At 37.7% G+C, this 26,588-nt stretch overlaps 2 protein-coding genes across 5 annotated transcripts; both read left to right on the top strand.

Moving 5' to 3' along the window:
* The first annotated feature begins 161 nt into the window (after positions 1–161).
* SHLD3 (shieldin complex subunit 3) lies at positions 162–7,532 on the top strand. The gene is made up of 2 exons (XM_065861593.2): positions 162–288; positions 3,077–7,532. Exon 2 carries the CDS (start codon positions 3,191–3,193, stop codon positions 3,959–3,961), a length of 771 nt encoding a protein of 256 aa, XP_065717665.1. The 5' UTR covers positions 162–288; positions 3,077–3,190; the 3' UTR covers positions 3,962–7,532.
* TRAPPC13 (trafficking protein particle complex subunit 13) lies at positions 163–25,598 on the top strand. Of its 4 annotated transcripts, none has more exons than XM_065861585.2 (13): positions 163–288; positions 8,540–8,608; positions 9,480–9,579; positions 10,030–10,114; positions 10,843–10,970; positions 11,057–11,129; positions 13,465–13,509; positions 16,521–16,538; positions 18,777–18,910; positions 20,052–20,250; positions 24,095–24,195; positions 25,015–25,165; positions 25,263–25,598. In XM_065861585.2, the coding sequence occupies exons 1-13, from the start codon at positions 243–245 to the stop codon at positions 25,365–25,367; spliced, it is 1,254 nt and encodes a 417-aa protein (XP_065717657.1). In that variant the 5' UTR covers positions 163–242; the 3' UTR covers positions 25,368–25,598. The 4 variants fall into 4 exon arrangements, with proteins under 4 accessions (XP_065717657.1, XP_065717658.1, XP_065717659.1 ...); XM_065861586.2 differs by having other exon boundaries at positions 25,018–25,165; XM_065861587.2 differs by lacking the exon at positions 16,521–16,538.
* The last annotated feature ends 990 nt before the right edge of the window (positions 25,599–26,588 follow it).

Raw genomic sequence — 26,588 nt, forward strand, 5'->3', positions numbered from 1 at the left:
TCAGAACGCCCGCGGGGTGCCCGCCCGCCGCGGGGAGCGGGCGGCAGTGCTTTCTGGGGACTGTAGTTTCTCCTGCCGCGACGCTGCCGAGTTGCATGCTGGGACAGCTGTTTCCGGGTTCGGCCGTGCGCACCGCGCCCGGGCGTTGCGGTTAGGTGCACCCCGGCTCTGCTGGCTGCGCGTTTTCCACCGTCAGCAGCGTTTTGGCCCGTCTGTCCTCCCGTAGGGTGAAGGTCGGCGCCATGGACGTGAACCAGCCCAAGCAGGAGCACTTGCTGGCTCTAAAAGGTACGGACAGCGCGGCCCGCTGGGCCCGCCGGTGCCACCCGCCCTCTCGGGCCGCTGCTGCCGCGGCGCCTCCGTCCGCCCTGCCCTCGGCCCCCTCGTTGCCCTGGGGCCGGTCCCGCGGGGCGCTGCGGTCGGGCCTGGCGGCGGGGGACCCGAGGCGCGATCCGGCCGTGGAACGTCGTGTCCGTTCCGGGGGCGAGGCCGTCTCTTCCCTCCGCTTGAGAACGCGGCGGAGCGGGGAGCGGCCCGGCAGGAGCACCCGGCGGGCGGGAGGGGCCCGCGGGAAAGCCCTACACACAGCTGTGCGTCCTGCCCCGTGGGGCCATCGAAGCGATTCGATCCCTTTGCGTTTTGCACAAGGCTTAGAGCACTTACAAGCAAATATTTTTTTAAATTTTCCAGTTCCCTGCTGTCTTTTTTCGTTTGGTTGTTTTTTCCCCCTTTAATGGTTTGTGCCCCTTTACCTCATCCTTAATGCATAACTCCTGGGTTTGCAGCCTTGATTCACGAATCACGAAAACAAGAATGTGAATGTCTCTCGCATACATTGCAGAATTAATACAGAAATTAAAGAAGCTCTATAAAGAATTTGGTCTCTTGTGCTGGCAGCTGCATACCAGTTAAAGTCAGCAACTGAAACGCAGAAAAACCTGAATCTTCTTTCACTTTGTTTCACTTTACAGACATAATATTTGCTTTCTTTGTTTCTAACCATGCTTCTTTGTAAAATAAATGCTACTAGTTAAGTAGGAGTAATAAAGAGTTGGTTATAACCTCAATTCTGCAAACATTCTTAATCAGTGAGGCTGCTCAGATGGATAAAGTAGTGCAGGTATGTAGGTGGTTTCAGAGCCCATCTTCTGCCCATTTACTAGTTTCGAAGCACTCTAAGAGCGAATTTTTAATGGTCTCTGCATGTCACAGTAAAAACTGTTAACCATAATTCAAAGATCAACAAGGCCTTTTTCATGTATGTGTGTGCACACACACACATAGAATCATAGAATGTCCTGAGTTGGAAGGGACCCACAAGGATCATCGAATCCAACTCCTGTCCCTGCACATGACAACCCCAGAGTTCATTCCGTGTGTCTGAGGACGTTGTCCACTCTCTTCTTGAACACTGTCAGGCTTGGGGCCATGACACCTCCCTGGGGAGCCTGTTCCAGTGCTCCAGCACCCTCTGGGGGAAGAACCTTTTCACAGTGTCCAACCTAAACCTTCCCTGGCACATCTTCCGGCCACTCCCTTGGGTTCTGTCGTTGGTCACCAGAGGTCAGCACCTGCCCCTCCTTCTCCCCTTGTGAGGAAACTGTAGCTGCCATGAGGTCTCTCCTCAGTCTCCTCTTCTCCAGGCTGAACAAACTAAGTGACTTTAGCCACTCCTCGTAAGTCTTCCTCTCCAAACCCTTCACCAACTCCATAGGCCTCTTCTGGACACTCTCCAGCAGCTTTATATCCTTTTTATCCTGTGGCACCGAGAGGTGCACACGGTGCTCCAGGTGAGGCCGCACCAGTGCAGAGCAGAGCGGGACAATCACCTCCCTGCTGGGCTGGCAATGCTGTGCTTGATGCATCCAGGACACACTGTTGGCTCATGGTCAACTTCCTGTTGACACACAAATCTTGTGAATGTGAAATGTCCCAGCTGACACTACAAATGCATTTTGATAATAATTCAATGCAAAAAGGTTTTGATGCATCATTTGTAAGAAACCAATAGAATCCTTGGGCTTGTATTCAACTTGGTGCAGTGTCCAGGCTGTAGATTTTGCAAAAGAAGTGAGAAAGGTGTCAGGGTTTCTTTGCATTGTGACTATTTTAAACAAAATCTTGACAGTGCAATGATTAAGCAATCCTAGATTTTATTGATTTTAATATTATTGTGTATCACTGATCTCTCCCTGAGAACCTGAAATGGTTGCAAACTTGTTTGAGGGGAAAAACAGGACAGCAAGAGAGTGCGTGTTGTGTTGTGTTGTGTTGTGTTGTGTTGTGTTGTGTTGTGTTGTGTTGTGTTGTGTTGTGTTGTGTTGTGTTGTGTTGTGTTATGTTATGTTATGTTATGTTATGTTATGTTGTGTTTGTAGTTCATCTTCCTCTCCCTCCCATTTAATGTAATCTTTGTATGAAAGAAAGCATTGATGTATGAAAGTATGAAGTCTTTAAGTACTTAGCGAGTCCTTTAGTTGTTCTAAAAGTCTAATAAATTAAGGAATTATCAAGTCCTTAAGGACTGAAAGGATAGCCACATGTATTGCTCAGAAGCTCTGAGACTAAAACTAAATGTGTAATTCTGATATGAGAACTTTAATTTGCCTATAGTACTTCTTTTTTAACTTGTGACTTTAAAAACTGCTGTATTGGTCAGTGCTATTTCAGGTAGGGTTTCTGTAACACATATGTTTTCTAGCAGCTTTATATGCCCTGGCTTAAAATGTTGAAGTGTAGGAGGAAAACACCATTAAAAAGGTAGATTTGCCTGATAAGTGTAAGAAACTAGGCAGTAGTAAGTACATGTCTTTTAATGTGCATCACAACAATACAGAAGAATAATGGTGGGTGGCAAGTAAGAGATTATGGATACTCTAGCGAGGGACTGTGTGCATATGGGTAGTGTTCAGTGTACTGAAGTTACACTGGTAATGGTGGAAGACAGTCACATTCAGCCTGAATAAAGTGGAATGTTCTAGCCTATTTTTACTACATGATGCTTTTTTGTAAAATATCCTAGTCATGTTTTTCTTAATATGGTAGTATCTTATTTTTTATAACACTTCTGCTTTAGGTCCTGTTTTCTACTGATCTTTGCAGCACGGGGCAAGGAAATTCTAGTAAATAAGATGTTTCAGTCTATATTTGAGAATCCCAATCAAGAGGCTGTTCCTTTTCTTAACAATAAATGGATTCCTACTATACAAGCATGGAAGTGGTCTTGCATTATCGACCACATCAGAGAGATCTAATAAAACTGCAGAAATTTGCAGAAGCAGCAGTGAAGGAGTTTCCCATTCGTCGATTACCAAGATTTGCACCTTGGTTTCCAGATGATTTGTACAGACTTCCCCTCAAACCAAAAAAGCTGCCACCTGTTATTTCTCATGAGGAAGCAGAAGAATTGAAGCAAATTTCTACACCTTCAGAATATGTTACAGGATCTCCCGATTATGACTGCACAAAAAATCTTTCTGAGTTTCAGTCTAACATGAAATATGAGCAAAATTTAATCCAAGCACAAACTGTTCACAGAATAATTAACTTGGAGGATCAAGAACAACCACCATCTAATGGAAAACAAAAGTTGAAAAGGTCTTGGAGTGTCTCTGTTCCTTGTCCTAAGCTTAAAGAAAAGATTCTTCCTTTATCTCAAGAACTGCAAAATAATTTGGAAAGACTAAAACTACATGCATTTTATAGAGCAAAGTGGACAGTTGAACAGTCTGTTTGTAATAATCAGAATTTGGAAGACATCTGGATAAAATTGAATAAACTTATCAAGCAGAATGAATTGCCATCTTGCAATGCTACTATCCAAAGATCTGTGGGACAGATATGGATTTTCTGTGATATATTATACTGTGAATATGTTAGAAATATTCTTAGGGAAAAGCTAAGCCTAACTGATAAAATGAATTTGCTTGTACATAAATTTGGAATTATATTTAGTTTGTAATGATAAGATAGAATTTCACAATAAAATTGCTGTCTGAGTACGAGAGTTTTTAAGCAGCTTAGAATATACAAACTTTAGAACTGATGAATTAACGAACAGAAAACTACGCAATATTACTTTGCTACAGTTTTTTTAACAGTAATAATGCATTAATTTAACTTTGTTTTGGCAGGAGACTTATGAATGCTTGTATTAGGATTAGCAAGTTTCTATTTGGCTTAGTAGTACATTTTATAGCTTTTCTCTATGTTGGTGTTCTAGAGGAAAAAAAATAAAAAAAAAATTCCAGAGTATTAAGGCAAGCTGTGTCAGATAATAAAACTTTTGCTTTCAGTCCAGCAAAGTACATCCTCACTGTGCTTCTTTGTTTGAAATTAGAAGGAAAAATGTTTTAAAGTGAGTTGTTGCAATCACTGTAAGGGTCTGTAATTATTTTTGAGACTGAGACTTTTGAGTTTTGATCATTTCCTGGAATTAGTGTGTGGGGTTTTTTTAATGACGGCATAGCCCTCGCATGAAATACAGACTTGCTTTCTATTGCATGTATAGGCTGTCTTAGTACCGTTATCAATATTTTCCCAGAAATAATAATGAAAGTTTCAGTGGAAGTTGTCAGCTGAAAAAGTGAACAACTTAGCATTTGCTGTTTTATGACATGGATAATAAGATTTCCTTTTTCCTGGTATTTCTGGTCTTTTGTCTCTAATTATATTGGGGAACAAGAAAATACTAACTTCCAGCTACAGGTCAGGAAGTTAAGAAATCTAACTTCTATCCATAAACCTCCGTTGTCATGGAAGATAAAGCTCTCTGAGGATTTGAATGTCTTTGATGGTGGTAAAAGACTGACTTCAGCATTACTGTCACCTGAAAGCATGAAGTGTTTCAAGGTCATGCTTTTCCTGCTCAATTCAATGTTTGGAGGGTCAGTAGAGCAGTTAAACTGGGATCTATATGATTACACTTATGTATTTCTCCTAGGGACAGCTACTAACTACAGGTAATCCTAGAATCATTTTGGTTGGAAGAGACCCTCAAGATCATCGAGTCTAATCATAACCTAACTCTAACACTAAACCACATCCCTAAGAACCTCATCCACACATCTTTTAAACACCTCCAGGGATGGTGACTCCACTACACAACCCTTTCCATTAAGAACATTTTCCTGGTATCTAATCCGAACCTCTCCTGGCACAACTTGAGGCCATTTCCTCTTGTCCTATCACTTGCTACTTGGCAGAAGAGACCAACACCCTCCATGCTACGACCTCCTTTCAGGTAGTTGTAGACAGAGATAAGGTCTCCCCTCAGCCTCCTTTTCTCCAGGCTGAACAGCCCCAGTTCCCTCAGCTGCTCCTCATCAGACTTGTGCTCCAGACCCCTCACCAGCCTCATTGCGCTTCTCTGAACTCTCTCCAGCATTTCAATGCCTTTCCTGCAGTAAGGAGCCCAAAACTGAACACAGGATTCAAGGTGGGGCCTCACCAGTGCCAAGTACAGGGGACAAACTCTCCTACTCCTGCTGGCCACAGAATTCTTTATGTAAGCCAGGTTGCTGTTGGCCTTTTTGGACACCTGGGCACACTGCTGGCTCATGTTCAGCCAGCTGCGAATCAACACCCCCAGATTCTTTTCCTCCAGGCAGCTTTACAGCCACTGTACCCCGAGCCTGTAGCACTGCCTGGGGTTGTTGTTACCCGAGTGCAGGACCTGGCACTTTGTTCTGTTTAACCTCATAAAACTGGCCTCAGCCCAGTGAACCATCCTGTCCAGATCACAGAATCAGAAAAGTCATAGAATGTCCTGAGTTGGAAGCAACCCACAAAGATCATCGAGTCCAACTCCTGTTGCTGCATGTGACAACCCCACAGTTCACACCATGTGTCTGAGGGTGTTGTCCAGTCTCTTCTTGAACACTGTCAGGCTTGGGGCCATGTCACCTCCCTGGGGAGCCTGTTCCAGTGCTCCAGCACCCTCCGGGTGAAGAACCTTTTCCTAATGTTCAACCTAAACCTCCCCTGGCACATTTTCCTGCCATTCTCGCTATAGAACCTTCCTACCCTCGAGCAGATCTACACTCCGACCCAATTTTCCTGCAGGTGGAGGTCAAGATCTATGGCATCTGGAAAAGGGGGAAAATAAGCAAATGCTAGTTGTTCCATGATCATTAGCAGTGATCAAATAGAAGTCTACATAAGCATAATGGAGATTCCTCTGTGTGAAAACTAAAGATCCCCATGAACTTTTACTTACATTTTTCTTCTGGTGATATCCTTATGTTGGAATAATTATATTTTATTATAGGCATTACAAATCTTTTTGTAGTTGAAGATTAAGGATGTTGCTCAATATGAATCGTCGACATGTATTTCTAAACTTTGACTGAAGGTTAAGAGGTTCCTATGTTGACATTTGAGGTGTTTGTGACATTTAATATTACCACGTAGCAAAACTGATGTAAAATGCTGTCTAGAGCCATTATTAGCATGTATAGCCAAATAATTTCACTGAAATTATTGTTTTGAGCTTAACACTAATAGTAACAAAGTTTATTTGTGCATCAGCATTTTTAAACGTAGAATGTAGTAGAATGCAGTGCGATTTGAGTTTTAGCTAATGTATTTTGGGTCTAGGAATTTAGGAGAAAATAGATGAGAGGTTGTCCTGCAAAGATACAATATTTTATAATATTAATTTAGTAGTCCCATTAAGTATGGTAGTCTACGTATCTTTGTGTGTGTGTGTGCATTTTGACTTCATTCAGTGATTTTTTTTTAATTTATTCATCATCTTGAATGTGACTAAACTTTATCTGTAAGTGTTCCTTTAGAAACAGTCAACAAGTACTAGCTTATGTGGACTTACTGTAGAAGTGAGTAGAATTGGGTAATTGCCATAATGCAGTAATACAAAATTATATTTATTTCATATACCGACAACAGAGCTAAACAAACATTTTACTAAATAGAGGGAAAGGTGGGTGTCCCTGTTCAGTGACAGCTGTCAATGTTCTGCTGCTTTGTCTTGGCCTGTGTGCAAATAATGTTACCTGTGCTGCCAGCAGTGAACACCCCAGTTGGTTAACTGTTGTCTAATGAAAAGTGAACGCCACATTTGGTTTCTCTACAGAATTATTATGGTCCTGGGTAGCACCAAGGTACAAGCTGAAATCCAGACTCTCATTTTTAATTGTTCCAGAAATGCTTAGTTCATATGCACGTACAATTCATTTTGGATGTTGAATCTGGTTTCCCATTTACTCTGTTTTGTATAATTTGGGCCTTTTATTTACCTCATGGTTCTAAGCATTCAGAAGTCATGGTTTTCAACTTTACACCGTAAGAAAGAGAATGTATCACCCTTTTCATGTGAAAACAGAGATTTGTTTCAACTGATGTTAACTTGCATAGGTCTGCTGTATGGTAGTGTAAGTTCCTGTGAACCAGTACAGTCCACTACACCCAGATGTATATTGAAATAATTGAATATTTTACACAACTGTAAATAGTGAATGCTGACCAGACATTTAAGATTTATAAAAGTACAATAAAAATAAAAGCATAATACATATGTCAGTTCAAGGATGTTGATTAACTTGTTGCAGTTAAGAGAAATAATTTTAGTTTTCAGAAATGGTATTTTATACGGGCTTATGTTTGTTGAGTTTCAAAGAAAAGTAAATCAGTGATTTTTACATATTCAGATCAGCAGCTGAGGTTACAAATGGTCAACATTGTTTCATGTGCATGCTTTCATGAGACGCTATATGCAAGATTAGGGCCATTGTTTTATATGAAGAGGGAGGAATTGTTTTAAGAAACAGTATCTTAAATCTGTACTACAAATAAAAATAATGTAATTTTGAGTATTCTGGGTTAAAATAGCCTTTGAAAATACCTCTTTCTTGAAGTAGAGATTTTTTAATAGCAAGATCTCCATCATTTTTATTTTGTCAGTATCAATAAAACAGGCTTTTTGTATGTTCTTGAGGTTTTGTGATTTTTTTTTCTGGTTTGAGTTTAAACTGTGACTAAAAGAAAAAGCAGTTGCATAAATAATTTAGGCTTTGAGACTGGTGACTCTATCTTGTGTAAGTTTTGAAGATTAGGGTGTAAATGCAACTTTTCATAGCCTGGAGTTTGCCTGAAAGGATCCGTACTAGTCATCATGTCGCATTCTAGCACAAGCAGGATCACAGAACAGGCACTTAGCCTAGAAAAGTCCACCAAAAAAAATGAAACTGGTACACTCCTCCTGAAGTCCACAAAGCACTTAACGCTGTAACAGGTGTAAGACCCTCAGCACTTAAGATTGAAAGCAGATGTTAGTGCATCAGGGGAATAAAGCGAGAGGGACCAATAGCATCAGCAGTGCTCTTGGATTTCAGATTAGCAGGGAATTTGTTATATTGAAAAAAGACCAGGTGATCCAAAAAGGTGCTATCCTTTTTCAGGCTAAGTTTTAGTGGTTGTGGGGTTTTTTTGGTGGAAGAACAAGACAAAATTATAATTTTAAAAAAAGGAATTTAAAAATATATGTTTCATTGATCTATGCTCTATTTTCTGATTTTTGCAGTGATGAGGCTAACGAAACCTACTTTATTCACTAATATTCCCGTGACTTGTGAAGAAAGAGATTTGCCAGGTATGTGTTTTCTACTGACTGATTATTATGTATGTATTACCAGGTTCAAGAAATGTGAGCCTCTGAGACTTAAATATCAGAAGAGTCTTATGACCTCCCGAAGACAGTAATCTGAAACAGAATATATTTTATGTTTGTTGGTAGCTATAGCAAAATACCAAGGTGCACTCTACAATGCTTGATCTACAGCTTTGAAAGCTTGGTGATGATTTTGCAGTCATGTCAGCTCAAAGTCTGAGCAATTAACACACAAGATAGAAGGCAGTTGTGAGAGACGTGTAGTTGTAGAAGTTTGGTGTTACTGTCATCTTCATCTGGAGGAAATGCCCTGGTAACTAGAACCAATATGTGACTGTTCTCTGGAGAATTATTTTGCAAGAATCACTGATTCTAAATTGTGTTATGTGTGGTGTACAATCATAAATTGGAAGTCCTGGGTTGTTCCCCAGTAAGGAGTTGCAGTCTAGAAGTCCAGGTTAAGAAAGAGGCAAAGGAAAGATAATGAAATTAGGATTTTGTGGAAATACAAAGCAAGCAGGAAGAAATTGTGTTGTTTAGTTCTGTTATATAATGTGCTTTACTTGGACAGAATCTCACTTGAAGTTTGATGTTAGTTTGAGCAATGCCTTCGGGATTGTGCCATCCAGTATGTATACTGAACGATTCATTGGACACAAAGTGCCTGAAAGTAAGTTACAATGTATAGGCAGGCCCATAGATACCTATCTCATCCCCTAACAAGTTGCTTGTGAAATAAGTATGTCTAAAGTATATTACGTCTAAATAAGTGATTAAGTGTCATAACTTTAAATGTAGACAAAGCTTTGGACCTAGCAAATATTTAGATATTACCAATTTGGTATTTTTACAGGTAATCTTTTTAACCAGCTCATGAAAGATGATCCTTCTACTGTAAAGGGAGCAGAAACTTTGATGCTAGGAGAAATGCTGACTTTGCCTCAAAATTTTGGGTAAGAATGAATTATTACAACTATAATATGTAAGATTTAGGATTCATTTTGTGATACTGTGTTTATTAATCTTCTTTCATTTACTTTTCATTGTTATGCACTGAGATGTTCAATCATTTTAAAAATAATCTGTCACTTGATATGTAATGTGACACTAGTTTACTACAGTGATTTTTGTGGGTACTGTAAGCCATCATATATTTCTTCTCAGATTTTTGTCTAGAAATAATTCTGATTTGTTTGTTCCCTTTCGAAGTTGTTTCTCTTAGAAGGATGACATTTTAAAGTATTGGTTTGAAATTGCCAATGTAAGTTAGGATTGCATCTGGAAAACACGTGTGATGTATGTGTATACATATATGCTAAATAGAACTTAAAGGGGTTTCAGTGAAATATTCTGTATTTTTAAAAATAACTTACTAAACATACATATATCTTTTTAAAACACAGAAACATATTTCTCGGAGAGACCTTTTCCAGTTACATTAGTGTACACAATGACAGTAATCAAGTTGTCAAGGACATACTGGTGAAGGTATGTGGAGATAAATCTACTTGCTGGATTTATAAAAAAATAAAATATGTCGAGTATGTTTTCTGGCAGTATCTTATATTTAATGCTAATATATAGACTTGAGGAAACACCTGTCAGTTTTTCCAGTCTAGAAAATATACCTGGAAATTGTAAGCAGTAAGTTATAAAAATAGAAATTATGATATAAATTTTTAAAGATTGAAGTGAAAAACTAGGATTGGATTAAAAAAAACGGTGTGTTATAAAGCTTCTCTGGAAAACTTGTGTAGCAAAACTTCCACAGCTAAAAAAATTGAGTTATATTTACTTACTTGCACTTTTAATGAGGTCATCAAAGCAAGTCTCTGTAAAGCATTCTTTGACTTGTGTTTTGCTTATATTTCAAATGCATTCTTTTCTAGTGCATCTCTCTTTTTTTTTATTTTCTGTTTAACAAATAATATGTTGAGAATAGAAATTCCAGAAGTCATTGTGAAACTCAATGTGAAAAGTAGATAGAGATTTTATGAGTTGCATGTTAAAGGATTGGACTGCTTATATGTATTTTAGAACTTGTCTTTAGCTTTGACATGTATCTCATCATCTTAACATATCTTAGTTACAAGTATGAAACCATGCAGGGTACAAAATGCTCATTGAAACCTAGTACTTTATAACATAAGTTATTTTTCTTTAGATTGTTTTAAGCAGCTGCAGTTCTAGCCAATGCTTTATTTTTCCATCCCCAGGCAGATCTTCAGACAAGTTCTCAGCGCCTGAACCTTTCAGCTTCTAGTGCTGCAGTGGCAGAACTTAAACCTGACTGTTGCATTGATGATGTGATCCATCATGAAGTAAAGGAGATAGGAACACACATGTAAGGTTTTAAATTTTTTCTGTGATTAAATATAAGCACAAAATTTTAAGGAATTAAAAATATATTTTTTTAATTGTTTCTTTCAGCTTAGTTTGTGCAGTAAGTTACACTACACAGACAGGAGAGAAGATGTACTTCAGAAAGTTCTTCAAATTTCAGGTACTGTACAAAGTACTGCACTTTTAATAAATGGGTGAATCTGGAAAACCATTTTAAAATATTTTATACTCCAAAAGCACTTTTAAGTACTAAAAATCTGTTTGACTTTGAAAAGTGATAGAAAACGTTGCTTCAAACTTCACATCTAGGTACTTCAGAAAAAATAATTTAGCCTTTAGAAGGCTAAATTTCCATGTGCTACTGACAAAGAACACCTGAGCGCTGTTGGTACTTGTGGGTCCTGAAATGGCAGCTGTTTCCAGACAATCCTAGGGAAAATAATTCCTTATCCATTTTCATGTTATACTCTCCTCTGAACTCAGAAACTCTGCAGCGTTTCATCATCTTTATTGAAGCTGATTTTCAACTTTGTGTGTTTTGCCTTGCTCCCCTTGTGAAAATGCTTCCCTTTCGATTTCTCCATTCCTTGTCCCCCAGGAGTTCAGTATTCTTCTCTTCTGCCCCCACCACGCTTTCTTGGGTCACTAGCGTAAGCATCTGCAGGCTTCCGCTTCTCATCTTCTCTCCATTCCCTACCTTGTTCAAGATAAGGATTTGTCTCCTTCAGATTTGATATGTGAATGTATTTGTGCACATTTTTCAGGGGTCTGCAGGCATATGGTAATTTCTGTGGTTTTTAGCTGAATCCAGTACAGGCAACTTTAATGTAAAAATAGCTAAGGCCAGCTGTCTCTCAAATTTGAAGCTCTTACATCAAAAGAGGAAGCATAAGAGCTTCTCAAAAGTATAACATGCTTTAACATCATTCTGTAAAGGTTCTCTGATTCATTATGAGAAAAGCACTTCACTGCGCAGTTTTGCTTGTTAGTTTTTAGATTTGTCATGGAAATACCAGCTGAAGATCTGAGAACAAACAAAAAGAAATAGTACAGAAAACCGAACAATGTCTTTACAATGGGAGTTGATGGCTGCTGGTGATTGAGGTGCCACCTTCAATTTTACAACAAAGAAGAAAAATTTTCTCTTGAACATTTCCAACTTTTTCAGTTATGTTTTCTAGGATCTTTTCAGTTGAATCAGTGTTACAGTTAATTTTAAACAGCTTCTTTTTCAACCTATATATGTCGTTTAATAATGTGTAGTGCCTTTTTGTTCCAAAGCTTGCCCTGATTAATTAACACCATTATGATTCTTTCTAGGGTTTGGTGATTGTTTGGCTTTGGGAGGTGGGTTGTAAACCACTTAAAATTTACTGGAATCAATTGAAAGACATTGTTTATCAGAAAGAGAGAGAAAACATCAGCATTTAGGGAGATTAATAAGAAGCTCACTGAAGCAAAATATTTGATGGAAAAAAAACACTCAGCCAAGAAACACCAAAATTCATATTCTGACTTTTTTCCTGGTTAGAGAGTTAGGATTATTTAAAAGATTTGAACATTATGCCTGCTACAGTGCAAAAATCTCTGTGAAGACTAGTTTTAAATCTTGAATTCTTCAGTGTTAAAAAGTTTGTTCATGACTTGGACCTTTAGTGGTCTCTCAGGATGCAGTATGCTTACTTAAACAAAGGAAAATTTTCTCTGTATAGAGGGAAATAAATGTCTCCAGCAAGATAATTTAAATATATTTCCTTAAAAACATAACAAAATATTATTTCAGTTACATCAGTATATATCCATTTCATATTTGGATGTGTTAACTGTGGTGGCTTTATGCACAAAATTCAAACGCTTAGGAACCAACACTTTATTACCACCTTTCATATCATCAAATTGTTTTATCTTGCTGATTTAAATTCATGCAATTGAAATTACTTTTTGGCTATTTTCTTTCTTGTAACAGTTGCATTTTCAAGAAGGAAGTGAAGCCTAGCAATGGTTTGTTGCTTAAACTAATCACATGAATAGTTCTCTCTTTTGTTTATTTTTAGAGAAGCCCTCAGCAAATTTTGTTTGCTGCAGAATACTGAGGGACTTGTAAATATTACATGATTCTTGCTCACTCTTGAAAGCAAGTCCAGACCACTTCAGGATACAAGATGGATTTTAAAGACGTAAATCTACTTAGTGCACTGGATTTGCCTGGTTTCATAAGAGGCCAGTGTTTGTATGGAGAAGTATTTGTTTTCAAACTGAAAAAGCTGCTTAGTAGCAAAGCAGTCAAGGGTGCAAATAAGAATCAATGAGTGTATACTCTGTATTGTGAGATTTTAACTGCATTGATTGTATTATATATTCCATCATGCACCTGTCCTGTGTAAGATCAAAAAGAAGAATAAGACTTCAGTAAAGATCTTACTGCTTGTAGACGGTTTATGTTGAAGTTGTCTGAGAAACCAATTGCCAATCTGTTGTTTTTCCATTTCGTTCAGGTTCTTAAACCACTAGATGTGAAAACTAAATTCTACAATGCTGAGGTAAGTGAGAGCTGTGTGTATTTGGGTTTGGTTTTGTGTCCGGGTTTATTACTTCACATTAGGTGGTTAGTTTAAACTCAAAGAGCTCCTAAAGTATGCGTGTTTCTGAGAAAGATGAACAGTTCTAAAGAGAAAAAAATAGGAGATGGATTTATGTAATTTAGTTTAAAAATAGATATACTTTTGATGAAGAGTGGGAAGAGATGGTAACTAAGGCAGACATCAGGACGTTAATGCAAATGACTGTCAATTTTGCATATTTTCTGTTTCCCCATGAATTCAAACACTTTCAGTTATTGCTTGTATATTTAGTCTGATAGAGTACTTACCGTAAGGGACATTAATTATTCACAAAGCAGATAATAATTTACCAGATTGGGGGAATTTAAATTTAAATTATTGTACAAATAATAATTCAAGAATTTAATTTTTAGGTTTGTGGAATTTGTACATGGTGTTTCAAAACTAAATGACCTAATATATGTCGCATATATTTGTTTGTACATAGTTAGGCATCTGTCTTTGGCTATTTATGGGAAGAATTTTAGCTGAAGGTAACACAAATCGTGAAAACTCTTACAAATTATATACAGCATTATTTTTTATTTGTAGACATTCCCTGTGGATATATGTATTATATAGGTCTGTTGTAGTGTAAACTTCAGCAATATCTCATTACATAGAGAGTTAGGGCATTTGTTTCCGTCACTGTCACTTACCTGTTTTGTGACAGGGAGCAAATAGCTTAATTTTGTGAGCATCATATTCTGTGTTGTTTGTATGAAATGCAGACTGATACCTGCAGAGGTGTGAAAGGTATATTTCTTTCCCTTCCTGACAGTATCAATAGAGAAAACAGAAGGGAGAAATAACAGATAAGAATTTCTGCTCCAAAAATTAGGGCTACAGATGCAAAGTTCTGTCTTGTTCAGAGTTATGCAGGAAACTTGCCACAAAGATTTAGTGTCTGCTGTGAATGAATAGCATGTAAATTATGATACATTTAATATGTAGCACATCGGGCAAATCAAGGCATAGGTCATATGCAATTTAAATACCATAGCACAGAAGGAAAAAAAAATCCCAAAAATATCTTGGTACATAGATCTAGGCCACAGGCTTCAGTCCTCAAGTTGACTAGGTGTGAGATAACCTGAGTAGGGTTGGAATATAAGCACATACCACTGGTTGAGTGCTTTATAGAATTGGTGTTACCCATAAATGAGAATGTCTGGAAATGTCTTCTGGTGTGATTTAAGAACAAAAATAATCCTAAGAAACTAGGTAATTCCTCTGGGACAAAATAAACCTCTGTTTTGTGCATAGATTCTATTATTGTTCCAGGTAGAAAATATGTGGTAGGGGAAAGAGGGACAGATATCTTCAATGTTGCTGTCTCTCTATATTTCATTGTAAGTTTTGGTTTGTGCTGAAACGCTTCATAACAAATGGAAATAAAGCCTCTTTAAGATAAATTCCCAGCAAACTTTTGGCATAAATAAAATATATTATTTTCTTACAAAATTGTTTTACTGACTGGCCTTGATAAGGGAGTTCATGAACTCCATTCCTCAATTAGCCACCAGTTTCTCATCATAAAGATCTATGAGAAGTTTTGGTGTCTCAGCTGGTACTTGTGGTTTTTTTGTTGTGAGTTTTTTTCCCCCGTAAAGGTTTTTAAAGTCTGCTCTGATGCCTTTTGTTCTTCCTGTTTAGGAATTTACGCAACTCCCATTACCATAGTATTCATATAATTGATAGAAAAACACAATATTTTGGATGGTAGTAACTGAGCAATTTTAATTTGCCTAACAAACTGATATAGTACCATTCGTATTTAATTTCTGAAAGTATATAAAGTGCTGTTATGTGGTGTGACCACAGAAGTTAAATAAAATTTAAAAACCTAGAAATTAGTCTTTGGTTAGACGTTGTATGTGATACTACATTGCTGTCAAAGCACCGAGACCTTAATCCTGAGTATTAAGAAAGACGGTTATACTTGGGAGCAAGGGAGAAAAAAAATCGATATGTGTCAGTTATTAGTTAACTAAAGGTCTTTAAAGGTTCACTAACCAGTTAAACTGTTACCATTAATATTACAGATGTGATGCTGTCTATTAATGAAGTCTGTCGCTAAAATTATTTTCTACTAGAAATTCTAATCCATAATTTCATTTTCTCTAAGACAAGGAATGATGCTGAATCTTTATTTTCTTACTTGTTGCTCATATTGCAGTAGTAATCAAATCAAGTTGATCACCAACATTTGTGCATAGAATGCATGCCCTGTCACCCTAACCTGCTGAAATCCTGAGGGTGAATTACCCGCCTTGACCTATAGAAAGACTCTCACTGACCCTGGTGTGACTTGGAAAAGGCTCTGTAAAAGGTTATGTTCCTGCAAACATGCATAGGGAGACAAATATACAGACATTTAAGAAAACAACGCTTGCAATTAAAGTTGGGTTTTTTGAATAATGGATATTAAAAAAAAAGTTTTTCCCGATTATGTTATGCTAAGTTTTGTTACAAGCTGCAGTAGTGTAGCTTTCCTAGAACACATTACCACATTCTTTTCATTTTGAGACCTTATATATGTGAATACTTCAAATTATCTGTAAAATGACAAGGACTGTTTTTCCATTTTATATACAACCCATTACATGGATTTAAATTCAGGACAAACTTCAACCTTGCTCAAAACTATTTTTTGGGGGTTAGTTTGTTCTGCCATATCTTATCTGTGATTTTTGTACCTTAGGCTCTACTTGATTGGTTCTTAAGCAAAGCTAGTAAATCATGTAAACATAATAGCTATAACTTATTAGAAACGTAGTTGTCATCTTTGTTTGCATCCATTTTTATTTATGTTTCTGTCTTACTAATGCTATCTTGTTTAGATGGTGCAAAAAAATGCAGAAATGCATTTTGTTTGAAAGTTAGCCTCCTTTTTCTTTAACATTTAACCCTAATTTCTCTAATGTGTTCTTTTTTTATTTTCCCATTAGAGTGACCTCAGTTCTGTGGTAATTTTTATTTATTTTTTTATAAATATGTATGCTTTTTTAATTGCCTATTTGTCTCTGTGCTTGTTGTTGGCATTCTTTTAAAAACATAACGGAAAAGCAATGTTTGTTCTGCATATCATGAGCTGATGTTTTCCCATCTTTAAATGTGCAGCTAATCACTTAAATGGTTAGCTCTTTCTTTAATACCCATTGTTGAAATGGAAAGTTTATTATTACAGACTCTTGCTTGTGGTGGTCTTGTATAAAATACCTCACCAAAATCCGACTAGATTCATAATTTGAAAACAGGAGTTAATCTCTGCTAAAATTTTCCTGCTTTTGACCCGTAGAAATGTAGGTTTTACTGTAGCAGTGCTGGTGTAAGCTGTGACAGAACTTATTATGTCTGGTTGGTGGAGACAGTGGGTTTGAGGAGAGAGCAGCAGTTGGAAGTTCTTCCTTCCTTTTGCTGGCTGGAACTGCACTGTCCGACTTTTAACTGCATGGAACAGTTGCTTAGTCAGTGTGATACCTCTGCAGTCTGATTGCACTGTAACGTGCGCCCTGTATTAGAATAAACTGCATTCTTCTGAAGTACTTAAGGATATCGAAACAAACAAACAAAACCACAACAAACACAAAGTGATATTAAACCAACTTAGGAATAACACAGAACTAACTTGCTTTTTCATTATGCTGCTTGTTTTTTTCTTTCCACTTTCAAATTAGCTTTTTCTAAATTTCTGCCTACGGTTGCTGCATTGAAAACAACTAAAATTTGGGTAAATGGACACTTTGAGCAATGGATTTATGGGATATAAGCAGTATCAATTCAAGTGACAGTCAGGTGGTAGGAGTAATTATTACAAAGAGCTGTGTTTTAGTTGGGGTTATTTCCAGCTCCTTCTGCAAGTGTAAGGTCTGTCCATAAATAGTGGAGCTTGCACAGTTTTCATTACTATGTATATACTATAATCTGGTTTGTGTTTAACATGTTTATAAGGCACGACAAACAGTTCCAGTGACATTCTGTATTTCTCCTAACACAATGCCTTTTGAGACTAAAAATATTTTTACTGTTTTGTCCCCCTTTTATTTTGTAATTTACAAGCAGGACTCCCTTTGTATAATGAAGTCAATTATTTACACTGATTAAAAAGAAACTGTAAGCTTTCTTCCATCTTCCCCATAAAAATATCTATTTTTTTTAGATTTATCATAACAAAATATCTAAACTGTTTCATACTTAACTGATAGAATAGAATATTTCAGTCAGAAGGGACCTGCAATGACCATCAAGTCCAGCTGCCTCAGTCAGTAACTCTCTTGTAAATGCAGATTTAGTACACACATACTTTTTTATTTTTTTTAATTGGCACTTCCTGGGTTTGTTTTCCCCTTCTCCAGGAACTCATATCTCTGGTAGACTGAGGCTTCCATAATTATTCTATCCTGAGATTTTTAGGTCTGCAAAATGACCTCACTGGTCTGCAATTCCACAGAAGCAGTGAGGGAAAAAAAAACACCTCTAGTTCAGTGTTTTTTCACCTTCTGAAGTTTAACAGTCTGTAGCTTTCATTCCCGTACTAGAATTGGTCCCTATGTACCATCTTCAGGCATTGGCTTCATTAAACAGACACATCTTTCAGGATGTTTTGGAGGTAGCGTACCAGTTAAATTGTTGGATGCATATAGTATTGGTAACCATTGGCATGATGCAGCTGAGTGAGAGAGGAGCCTGGTTTTTCTTTTTAGTCAGTACATAAATGTTTCAGAATAATCATAACATCTCAGAGCATGTACCTGAACTATTTTACTTCAGTTAAAGAAAGCCACACACATTTTAATTTTTTTATACAGCTTGATGCACTAGTAATCTGGCATGGCATGTTGTTGTGCACTGCAATTCCTTACCATTTATTGTATTTTTAGTTTTTTAATAACATGGTTAGAACTTGAGTTGCTATTGACTTGACAAAAGTCTGGGGAACTGGTGATCTGATGCATTACAAATAAGCAATAAACAGAACATAGCAAAATTATCCCACATCCATTGTTTGGCAAGATATCTGTTGACTAACACTTTTGCTCCTATTGTTACTGGGACTGAGGTTTTTCTTGCATTGATTACTTTAATTTGATTTACAGGCATGAACTAAACACATGTGACTTTATTTTTTTTTAACAATAGGACTGTCTACTCTTTTTAATAGCACTAATCACATTCTCATGAAATTGCACATTTTTCTTTTTCAGACAGATGAAGTGTTTCTGGAAGCTCAGATTCAGAATATCACTACCTCTCCAATGTTTATGGAGAAGGTTTCTTTAGAGCCATCTATGATGTACAACGTTGCAGAACTGAACACAGTTGACACAGCAGGGGAAAGGTATGTTCAGATTTTGGATGTTTGATTTTGAAATGGTATTACAATTTCATGAGATATAACCATTATAGTTAGTGAGTTGTCTGTAACGGAAGGACTGTACTTCTTTGGTTGGTTAAAAAGATCAAATTCCTGTTACATATTCGGCTGTAAAAGCTGTTATAGTTTTCTTTCGATAGAAACTATTCTTAAAACTTCGTAATTCTACCTAGTAAAGAAATGCCCAGCTTAAGCCTCAAGTAATTAATAACAGCAGTCACATGTTTACGTGAAAACATACTATTTCTTCAGTATCTCCCCTATAAAATTCAGCCCACATTTGATTCTGACTTGATCTGTGTATACGTATTTAGCCTTACGGGACCCACCTGACTTGTCCTTGCTTCCTTCTAGTAGAATGGTAGCTGCATTCAGTTGTTCTAATCACAATCTAGGAAGGCAGCAGTCAGGGTGAATCAGTGGAATGCCCTTGTAGGATATTAGAAGAGAAAAATTTGCCATGCTGAAATGAATATCATTTAGTGTTAATTAGTAAAATGCCAAATACCAGAAGACTTGTCTGCTGTGTTCAGTAAACTGTTGTGGATGCAAGAGCTTATGATATCTGGGTAGGAGTTAACTTGGGCTGTTTGTGCTTTGCAGTTGCTCTAGTTTTTGGAGGAGGTAATGTCTGGGTGCTCTGCAGTGGGGGCTGAAGCTCCTTGCCTGTGGAATGGTTCACCTGCAGTGTAGCGGAACATTGTTCTTACAAAGAGTTTGCAGCCACTGTAATGGTTCTTGTCCTGAGTGGGAATCTTAGGCTCATGACACTGAGATTTACTGGGATGGAAGCAAATAGCATAAGTAAAATTCCCTGCAGTGTTTAAATGCTAAGATGCCAGATAATAATTTATGATGTAGGAAAGTGGATTTCCACCTCACTTCTCTCTGACTCAGATGGTTCCTTTTTTTCGCTTTGGTCCTTGGTACTACGTAAATGCTAGAATTGTTTTCTTTTGTGAAAGCACAAAAATATTCTGTGTTTTGCCAGGAATAAAATACACACACACAGTAAGACTGGTGATGGATGATAATAAGGTTGGGTTCTTAAGTCTTCTTAAAAAATAACTGTTTAAATTAAGATCCAATGCTTTTTTTCTTTCAGTGAGTCTACTTTCGGCTCAAGAACTTATTTACAACCTATGGATACACGTCAATACTTATACTGCCTAAAACCAAAGCAAGAATTTGCAGAGAAAGCTGGAGTAATAAAAGGTGTAACAGTGATTGGTAAACTAGACATTGTATGGAAAACTAATCTGGGTGAACGAGGAAGGCTGCAAACTAGCCAGCTCCAAAGAATGGTAAGTGTAACTTAGGCATCAGTTTGACTCAGCATCCATTTTTAAGGCAACTCAATGAGCAATTGAATAATGACTTGAAGGCAGATTTCAAGCTGCTTCCTTTGTGGACTTCATTCTGAATTCACATGTTTCTGAATATATTTCAAAAAGTTATTTAATATATTTAGTCTGTGAAGTGTGGAAAAAACGCTATTCCAAGGGATTGTATCTGAACAAAAGCATTCTTGTTCCTTTTGGACATGTGAATGGCAACATTTTTTGTTTTCTTGAGGATTTGTTTTCTTGAGGGTTTGTTTTCTGGTGTCTCCTTTTTTCACAGCGCTGGAAAATATAACTTAATGGATTGTGCACTTGAATTGCCAGAATCAAGTAACCTATGTAGTATTGGTTAGAATAAAATTGACTTCTTGGATGCCATTTGGCAACAAACTGAAAAAAGCATTGACAAAAGAACTCTTCTAAGTATGCCAGCTGTTAACACAGAAGTCTGCTCCCTAGTTCATCCAGACATTTAATCTTCTTTGAGTAACTATTTTTTGTATAGGATAACACAATTTATGTTTCTTGTCCACCGTTTTGATTCAAACTATTCTATTGTGGTTGATTTATCAATTGCTTATTTATTTTAAGTTGTAATTACTAGCTTGCTAAGTTAGCTGCACAGCCTGTCTACTGTAATGCCCGAACCTTGCTTGTATTTTTTTAATTGAGGATGGTGTAATGTGGGAGAGAAGTAAAAAAGCTTTGACAACTGAATCTTAGTCTGAGTTTACAAAGCTTGCAAGTGGGTTTCTGCCTCTGTCTCTTCCTCCCACTTCCATCTTCTTGTAAATCAAGCAATTTTTTAGGGAAATCACGTTGACTTGGAACTAGGCAAGTGAACTTGGATCCTGGAAATTCACAGATAAGTCACATAATTGAGTTGTTAAGTATCTGTACAACCCCATCAAATTAGAAACTGCTTTTTTTCTAAACTTAGTTACTCCTGTTGCTTTGAAACTCATTACTTGTTTTTTAATTAATAAGCTATCTCATTTTCAGCTGACCTTTTCTATAATTTCTCTTTAAAGACAGATTTTTTTCCCTCCCTGAATCAGTGTTCTCTCACTGCATTCGTTCTGATCAAACCTTTGAGAAACACTGTGGTGATTAACACACCTCCACTCTCCAGGATTAGTTTTAGTCATTCATCATTGTTTTGTGCTAGTGATTAACAGAGAAATATGAGCTATTTTGTGTACTGTCTTCGGAAAAGCAGCAATCAATTTTTGGCCTTTTTTTCCCTTTGAGTTGCAGTGCCACTCCCTCTCGTCTTCTCATCTTTTAAGTGGTATCAGATTATTTCATCTCTAGGCTCCGTTCACCTTCCATAATTTTCCTCCTAACCTATTTACTAGCTCAGTTACCACAGGACTAGAATTTTACCTGTACTGTGCCCCTCTGTCATTGTTTTGGTTCAGATCAGGAACGCACTTCTGAAACAAGTATCCTGGATCACCCCCATATACCATAATGCAGGGTTTTTTGTGGAGTGGTTTTGGAATTCACAGCTACATTCTTTTTGGGTGACATTAAACCAAACAAGTGCATGTCCACAGTATGCCAAGGGTGGTCCACCTGCTTACAAGCATTCAATGCAGGACGAGATTAGAACCAGTCTGAAGTTAAAGAACACTATTATTGAGTAGCACAAGCAAGGAATGGTCTATTTGATTCTATACTCTTGAGCAATCATTTGATTTTGGATGAAAACTACATTCCTTCTTCTGGTATTTTGTAAGGCCTTTACCTCTAGCCATCAGTTCTTGCAAATATCTCGTTGTTAAGGCCAGTAAGTATGTGCTGGTTTAGGCCTTCTCATCTACTCTGATTCTGTCTTGACTTGGTCAATTTCTGCTAAGTTTATTTTGTAAAACACTGCTTTTATTGTTGGGTTGGGGGGGGGGGCGGGGAAGAGGGGGAGGTGGTTTGGTTTGGTTTTTTTCTTAACAAAGAAGAGTTTTCTTAAAAGAAGAGTCTAAACTTATGGCAAACTACCTGTTGTTTAGGGAACTGGGTATAATTTTTCCAGTAGATTCCTTCCTGTCACCTAATACAGCTGAAAATGTGTGCCTTTTTCCACTACTGGATAATTACTTTCATTAAAGGTTCCAAACTTATGTTGCGTGACTGGTCTGAAATCTCCATCCATTTGACATCCCTTTGCTGACTCTAATCACAGAATGGCTGGGGTTGGAAGGGACCTCTGGAGATCATCCAGTACAACCCTCCTGCTAAAGCAGGGTCACCCAGAGCAGATCACACAGGAGTGTGTCCAGGTGGGTTTGAATGTCTCCAGAGAAGGAGACTCCACAGCCTCTCTGGGCAGCCTGTTCCAGTGCTCTGGCACACTCAAAATAAAGATGTTTCTCCTCATACTCAAATGGAACCTCCTGTGCTTCAGTCTGTGCCCATTGCCCCTCATTCTGTTGCTGGGCACCACTGAAAGGAGTCTGGTCCCATCCTCTTGACACCCACCCTTGAGATATTTATAAACATTAATGAGATCCCCTCTCAGCCTTCTCTTCTCCAGGTTGAACAGACCCAGCTCTCTCTGTCTCATAGGATGCTCCAGACCTCTCACCATCTTTGTAGCCCATTGCTGGCCTCCCTCCAGTAATTCCTTGTCCTTCTCAAACTGGGGAGCCCAAAACTGGATGCAGTACTCCAGATGTGGCCTCACCAGGGCAGAGTAAAGGGGGAGGAGAACCTCCCTCGACTCCCTGGTCACACTTTTCCTAATGCACCCCAGGATACCCTTGGTCTTCTTGGCCACGAGGGCACGTTGTGGGCTCATGGTCAACCTGTTGTCAACCAGAACTCCCAAGTCCTTCTCTGCAGCACTGCTTTTCAGCAGGTCCACCCCTAACCTGTACTGGTGCTTGGAGTTATTTCTCCTAATGTCCAGTTTAATATGCTTTCTAAAATGTCATCTGTCTTCAGTCTGTGATGAGCTGTATATGACTAAAACCTGTTCCCAGCCTGTCAGTCACTGGCTTTCTGGACCTCTTCAGGAATATCTTTTAAAAAGTTGTAAATGTAACTTTTACCGCAGTATCCTTCTACCAGCAGAATTGGAATGTGTGTCACAACTAAGCCTTGTCAGGCAGGACAAATTTTTCTCATTTTTTCCTTACAATCGACCGTCTGTGGGGATTGAAAACCTAAATCCTTTTATCTACAGGTTACCATCTTGAACTAGCCCTTGTTGGTAGTAATTAGGGTATTCATCATATGTCTGTTAGTAGACCATCTGAAACGTGTTCAGCTCTTGACAGAATTGGATAGTTGACAAGTGTTCATATCATGTGCCTTTCTAACTGGTGGAAATCTATTATTTTGGCAGAGGCTTAGAGGACTGAAATGGCAAGGAGAATGAACAATCTCTTACTTCTTAGAGCGTGGAATAATGGTTTATGCAGGAAAACTATACTTACATTGCCCACAGTAGATCTGTGATCTGAGAGAGATGTCTTAGAAGAAAGCTGATCTTCTCCAGGATTGTATATGGGTGTTGAAAATTTAGGGATGTAAACTATCTGAAAAACTTAGTAATAAAGTGTGTATAGTTTCCTATAAATGAACTGCACAGATCATCCTAGTCTAATGAATTGTTAAACCTATCAAGAAGGTGGTCATCACTAGTGAATGGAGCACTGCTGTCATTTGGGTTCAAATCAAAAGCACAAAGGGTCAATCTTGTTCAAATTCCTGTTATTCTAACCTTGTTTCAGTAAACAATAACTTGAATAGTAAAAACTTCACTATCCGGCATGTGAGAATATGCATTCTTGTACCTTCTCAGGCTCCTGGTTATGGGGACGTAAGGCTTTCTTTGGAGACAATACCAGACACCGTAAATTTGGAAGAACCTTTTGACATTACATGTAAAATAACAAATTGCAGGTAATGACGTCATGTGATTGTTGTGCTTTTTTCCTGAGTGGGTAAGTTGTGGCTGTCTCTGTTTATTTTCAATACTCTCACCTGAAACAACTCAAACCTGGTCTTTACTGTGAGTTGCAGCAACATGAAACTCTGGGTTATTACTTGAAACACATATTTTGGACCACAAGTATTTTTAAAAACTCAAAACAAACAAACAAACTTCCATCAAGATCTGTTAATACTATTTGAACTAGGCGCTTGCCAAAAATCTGTAGTGGAATTCCATGGAACTGACTGCAATATGAGTGCATATATAGAATTTTTTTTAACTACAAGTCATTTTAGCAGAATAAACCATTTCTATCCAGTCTGATTCTACTGCTCGTTTTGCACCAATGCTAGGATGACAGCTAAACATTGTTACCATAGTGTTTTGTACGTTTTTTCCCATGTTTTGACTTGATTTGTGTCTACAGTAGGATCTACTGTAACTTTTTATAAAAGGGTTGCAAGAGTGACATCATTTAAATAAAGTAATTTTTAAAGCAAGTTGAAGCTAGGGACTAAAGCATGTATCTAGTCTGCAGATACTTCTCATTAAAATATTGTGCTCCATCCAAAATGTGAGCAGCTTTATGAACGCTCCTGTCAGACAAAGCCATATGCAACTGAACTACTGTGCCTCACAGTAAATCCTGCTTGCTGCCTTATAATTTATGTGTAAGTGCCTGAATAATAACTAAATAATAACTGGAATTACTTAATCAAGCTTTTACATGTCTGCGAATGCTTAGAAAAAGCCCACAGGTTTATTCTTCTTTTTTCAATTTTCTCTAGCAGTGAAAGGACTATGGATCTGGTTTTAGAAATGTGCAATACCAATTCCATCCACTGGTGTGGAGTTTCAGGAAGGCAACTTGGAAAGCTGCACCCAAGTTCATCCCTCCATCTTGCACTTACATTGTTGTCTTCAGTGCAGGGATTGCAAGTAAGTCTTTGTAGCATAGTTTTGTTATAAAATAGCTGTATTATAAGCTTAGTAATTCTTTCTAATAATGACTCTTACAAATATTTTCCCTTTCTAGAGTGTCTCTGGCTTAAGACTTACAGACACGTTTTTGAAGAGAACATATGAGTATGATGATATTGCACAAGTCTGTGTAGTTTCTTCAGAAGTCAAACAAAGCTGAAGAAAATATCCTGTGTTTCTGCTGGGCTTTTTTTTTTTCAATTGGACCAACCTCAATGTTTTTGCAGGCAAGTCATATTAAAATGTGTACAAACAAACCTAAATCCTTATACATCTATAAATGTAACTATGCTTATTTAATTTCTCAGATAATTTTTTGAATGTTCTTAATCTTATAAAAACATGCATATGCATTTTGTCTACTGAAAATAAAGCCTTTGAAAAAAGTGTACCTCCAGCAAATTGTATTGCATAAACTTGGGGCAGGTGGGTGAGATTGATACAAAATAGTAGCATTTTTTACTTATTATTGTTATTTAGTTATTTTCAAAATACTTAAACAGTTTTAAAGCTGTGGTTCTGACAAGACTGCTTCAGTTTGAAGGAACTGGCCTTTTACAGACAAGTTCCTAGAACCCAAACCCCTAAAGGAAATACTTTAGAGTATGCGGTATGGCAGTATATTTGCATGATACATGCATGGCCATAGGAAGCAAAGCCTGATAAAGGCATGAGGTGAGAGAGTGCATCTGGCACTGCTGAGGTGCCAGCAGCTAGAAAGTGGAGTATCAGCCAAAAGATCTGCTGGTTGTGGCTCAGTCTTCGGAAAGGAGTAACACAGCAAATCTGTCGTCATTAGCTGCTGAGTTGTGCATGCCTGCAAATACAGGGCATGCTGTGAACAGGCACGTTCCTTCCCAATTAGTACGGAACTGAAAACTAAAATGGCAGAACTCAGACTTTTTTTTTAATTGTTAAATTGAGGTGGTGCAAATTATTCTTCCCATGCCAGAGGCATTTAAGTAGATGTCTAGGAAAATCAGGAGAAAAGCCCTGCATGGCCACCCTAGGTCAAGTTCTCCAAAGCATATGCAGGAAAGAATTCAGGACTTGTTTAAGCACTGAAATGGATTTTTCTCTAGCTTTCTTTTGGCAAAGGATGGAAATATTTTTTGTTGAAATATCTAAGGTCACACAAAGGTTTAACACTAGTTAAACCAGCGTTAAAGATTCTACTCAGTGGCTTGTCATATTTCTCAGCTACCGTATTGGTGACCTTAGTTTTGACAGTATTTTACTTAAGGCTTTCCTGTGTATAAAATCTTTAAGTATAAAATTAAATCTTATCATATTGGATAAATTTAGGACCAGCTGAATAAATTGAGGGAATGAGTCCATACAGGGGAAGACAAACAAAACAACAACAACAAACAACACCCCG

This window comes from Patagioenas fasciata, chromosome Z (assembly GCF_037038585.1).
Source record: "Patagioenas fasciata isolate bPatFas1 chromosome Z, bPatFas1.hap1, whole genome shotgun sequence".
Lineage (NCBI taxonomy): Eukaryota > Metazoa > Chordata > Aves > Columbiformes > Columbidae > Patagioenas > Patagioenas fasciata.

Coding starts and splice junctions, on each gene's coding strand:
- TRAPPC13 (XM_065861585.2), top strand. CDS start 243: ATGGACGTGAACCAGCCCAAGCAGGAGCACTTGCTGGCTCTAAAAG. Junction 10,971..11,056: donor AAGGAGATAGGAACACACAT/GTAAGGTTTTAA, acceptor TGTTTCTTTCAG/CTTAGTTTGTGCAGTAAGTT. Junction 20,251..24,094: donor CTAGCCAGCTCCAAAGAATG/GTAAGTGTAACT, acceptor GTACCTTCTCAG/GCTCCTGGTTATGGGGACGT.
- SHLD3 (XM_065861593.2), top strand. CDS start 3,191: ATGGATTCCTACTATACAAGCATGGAAGTGGTCTTGCATTATCGACCA.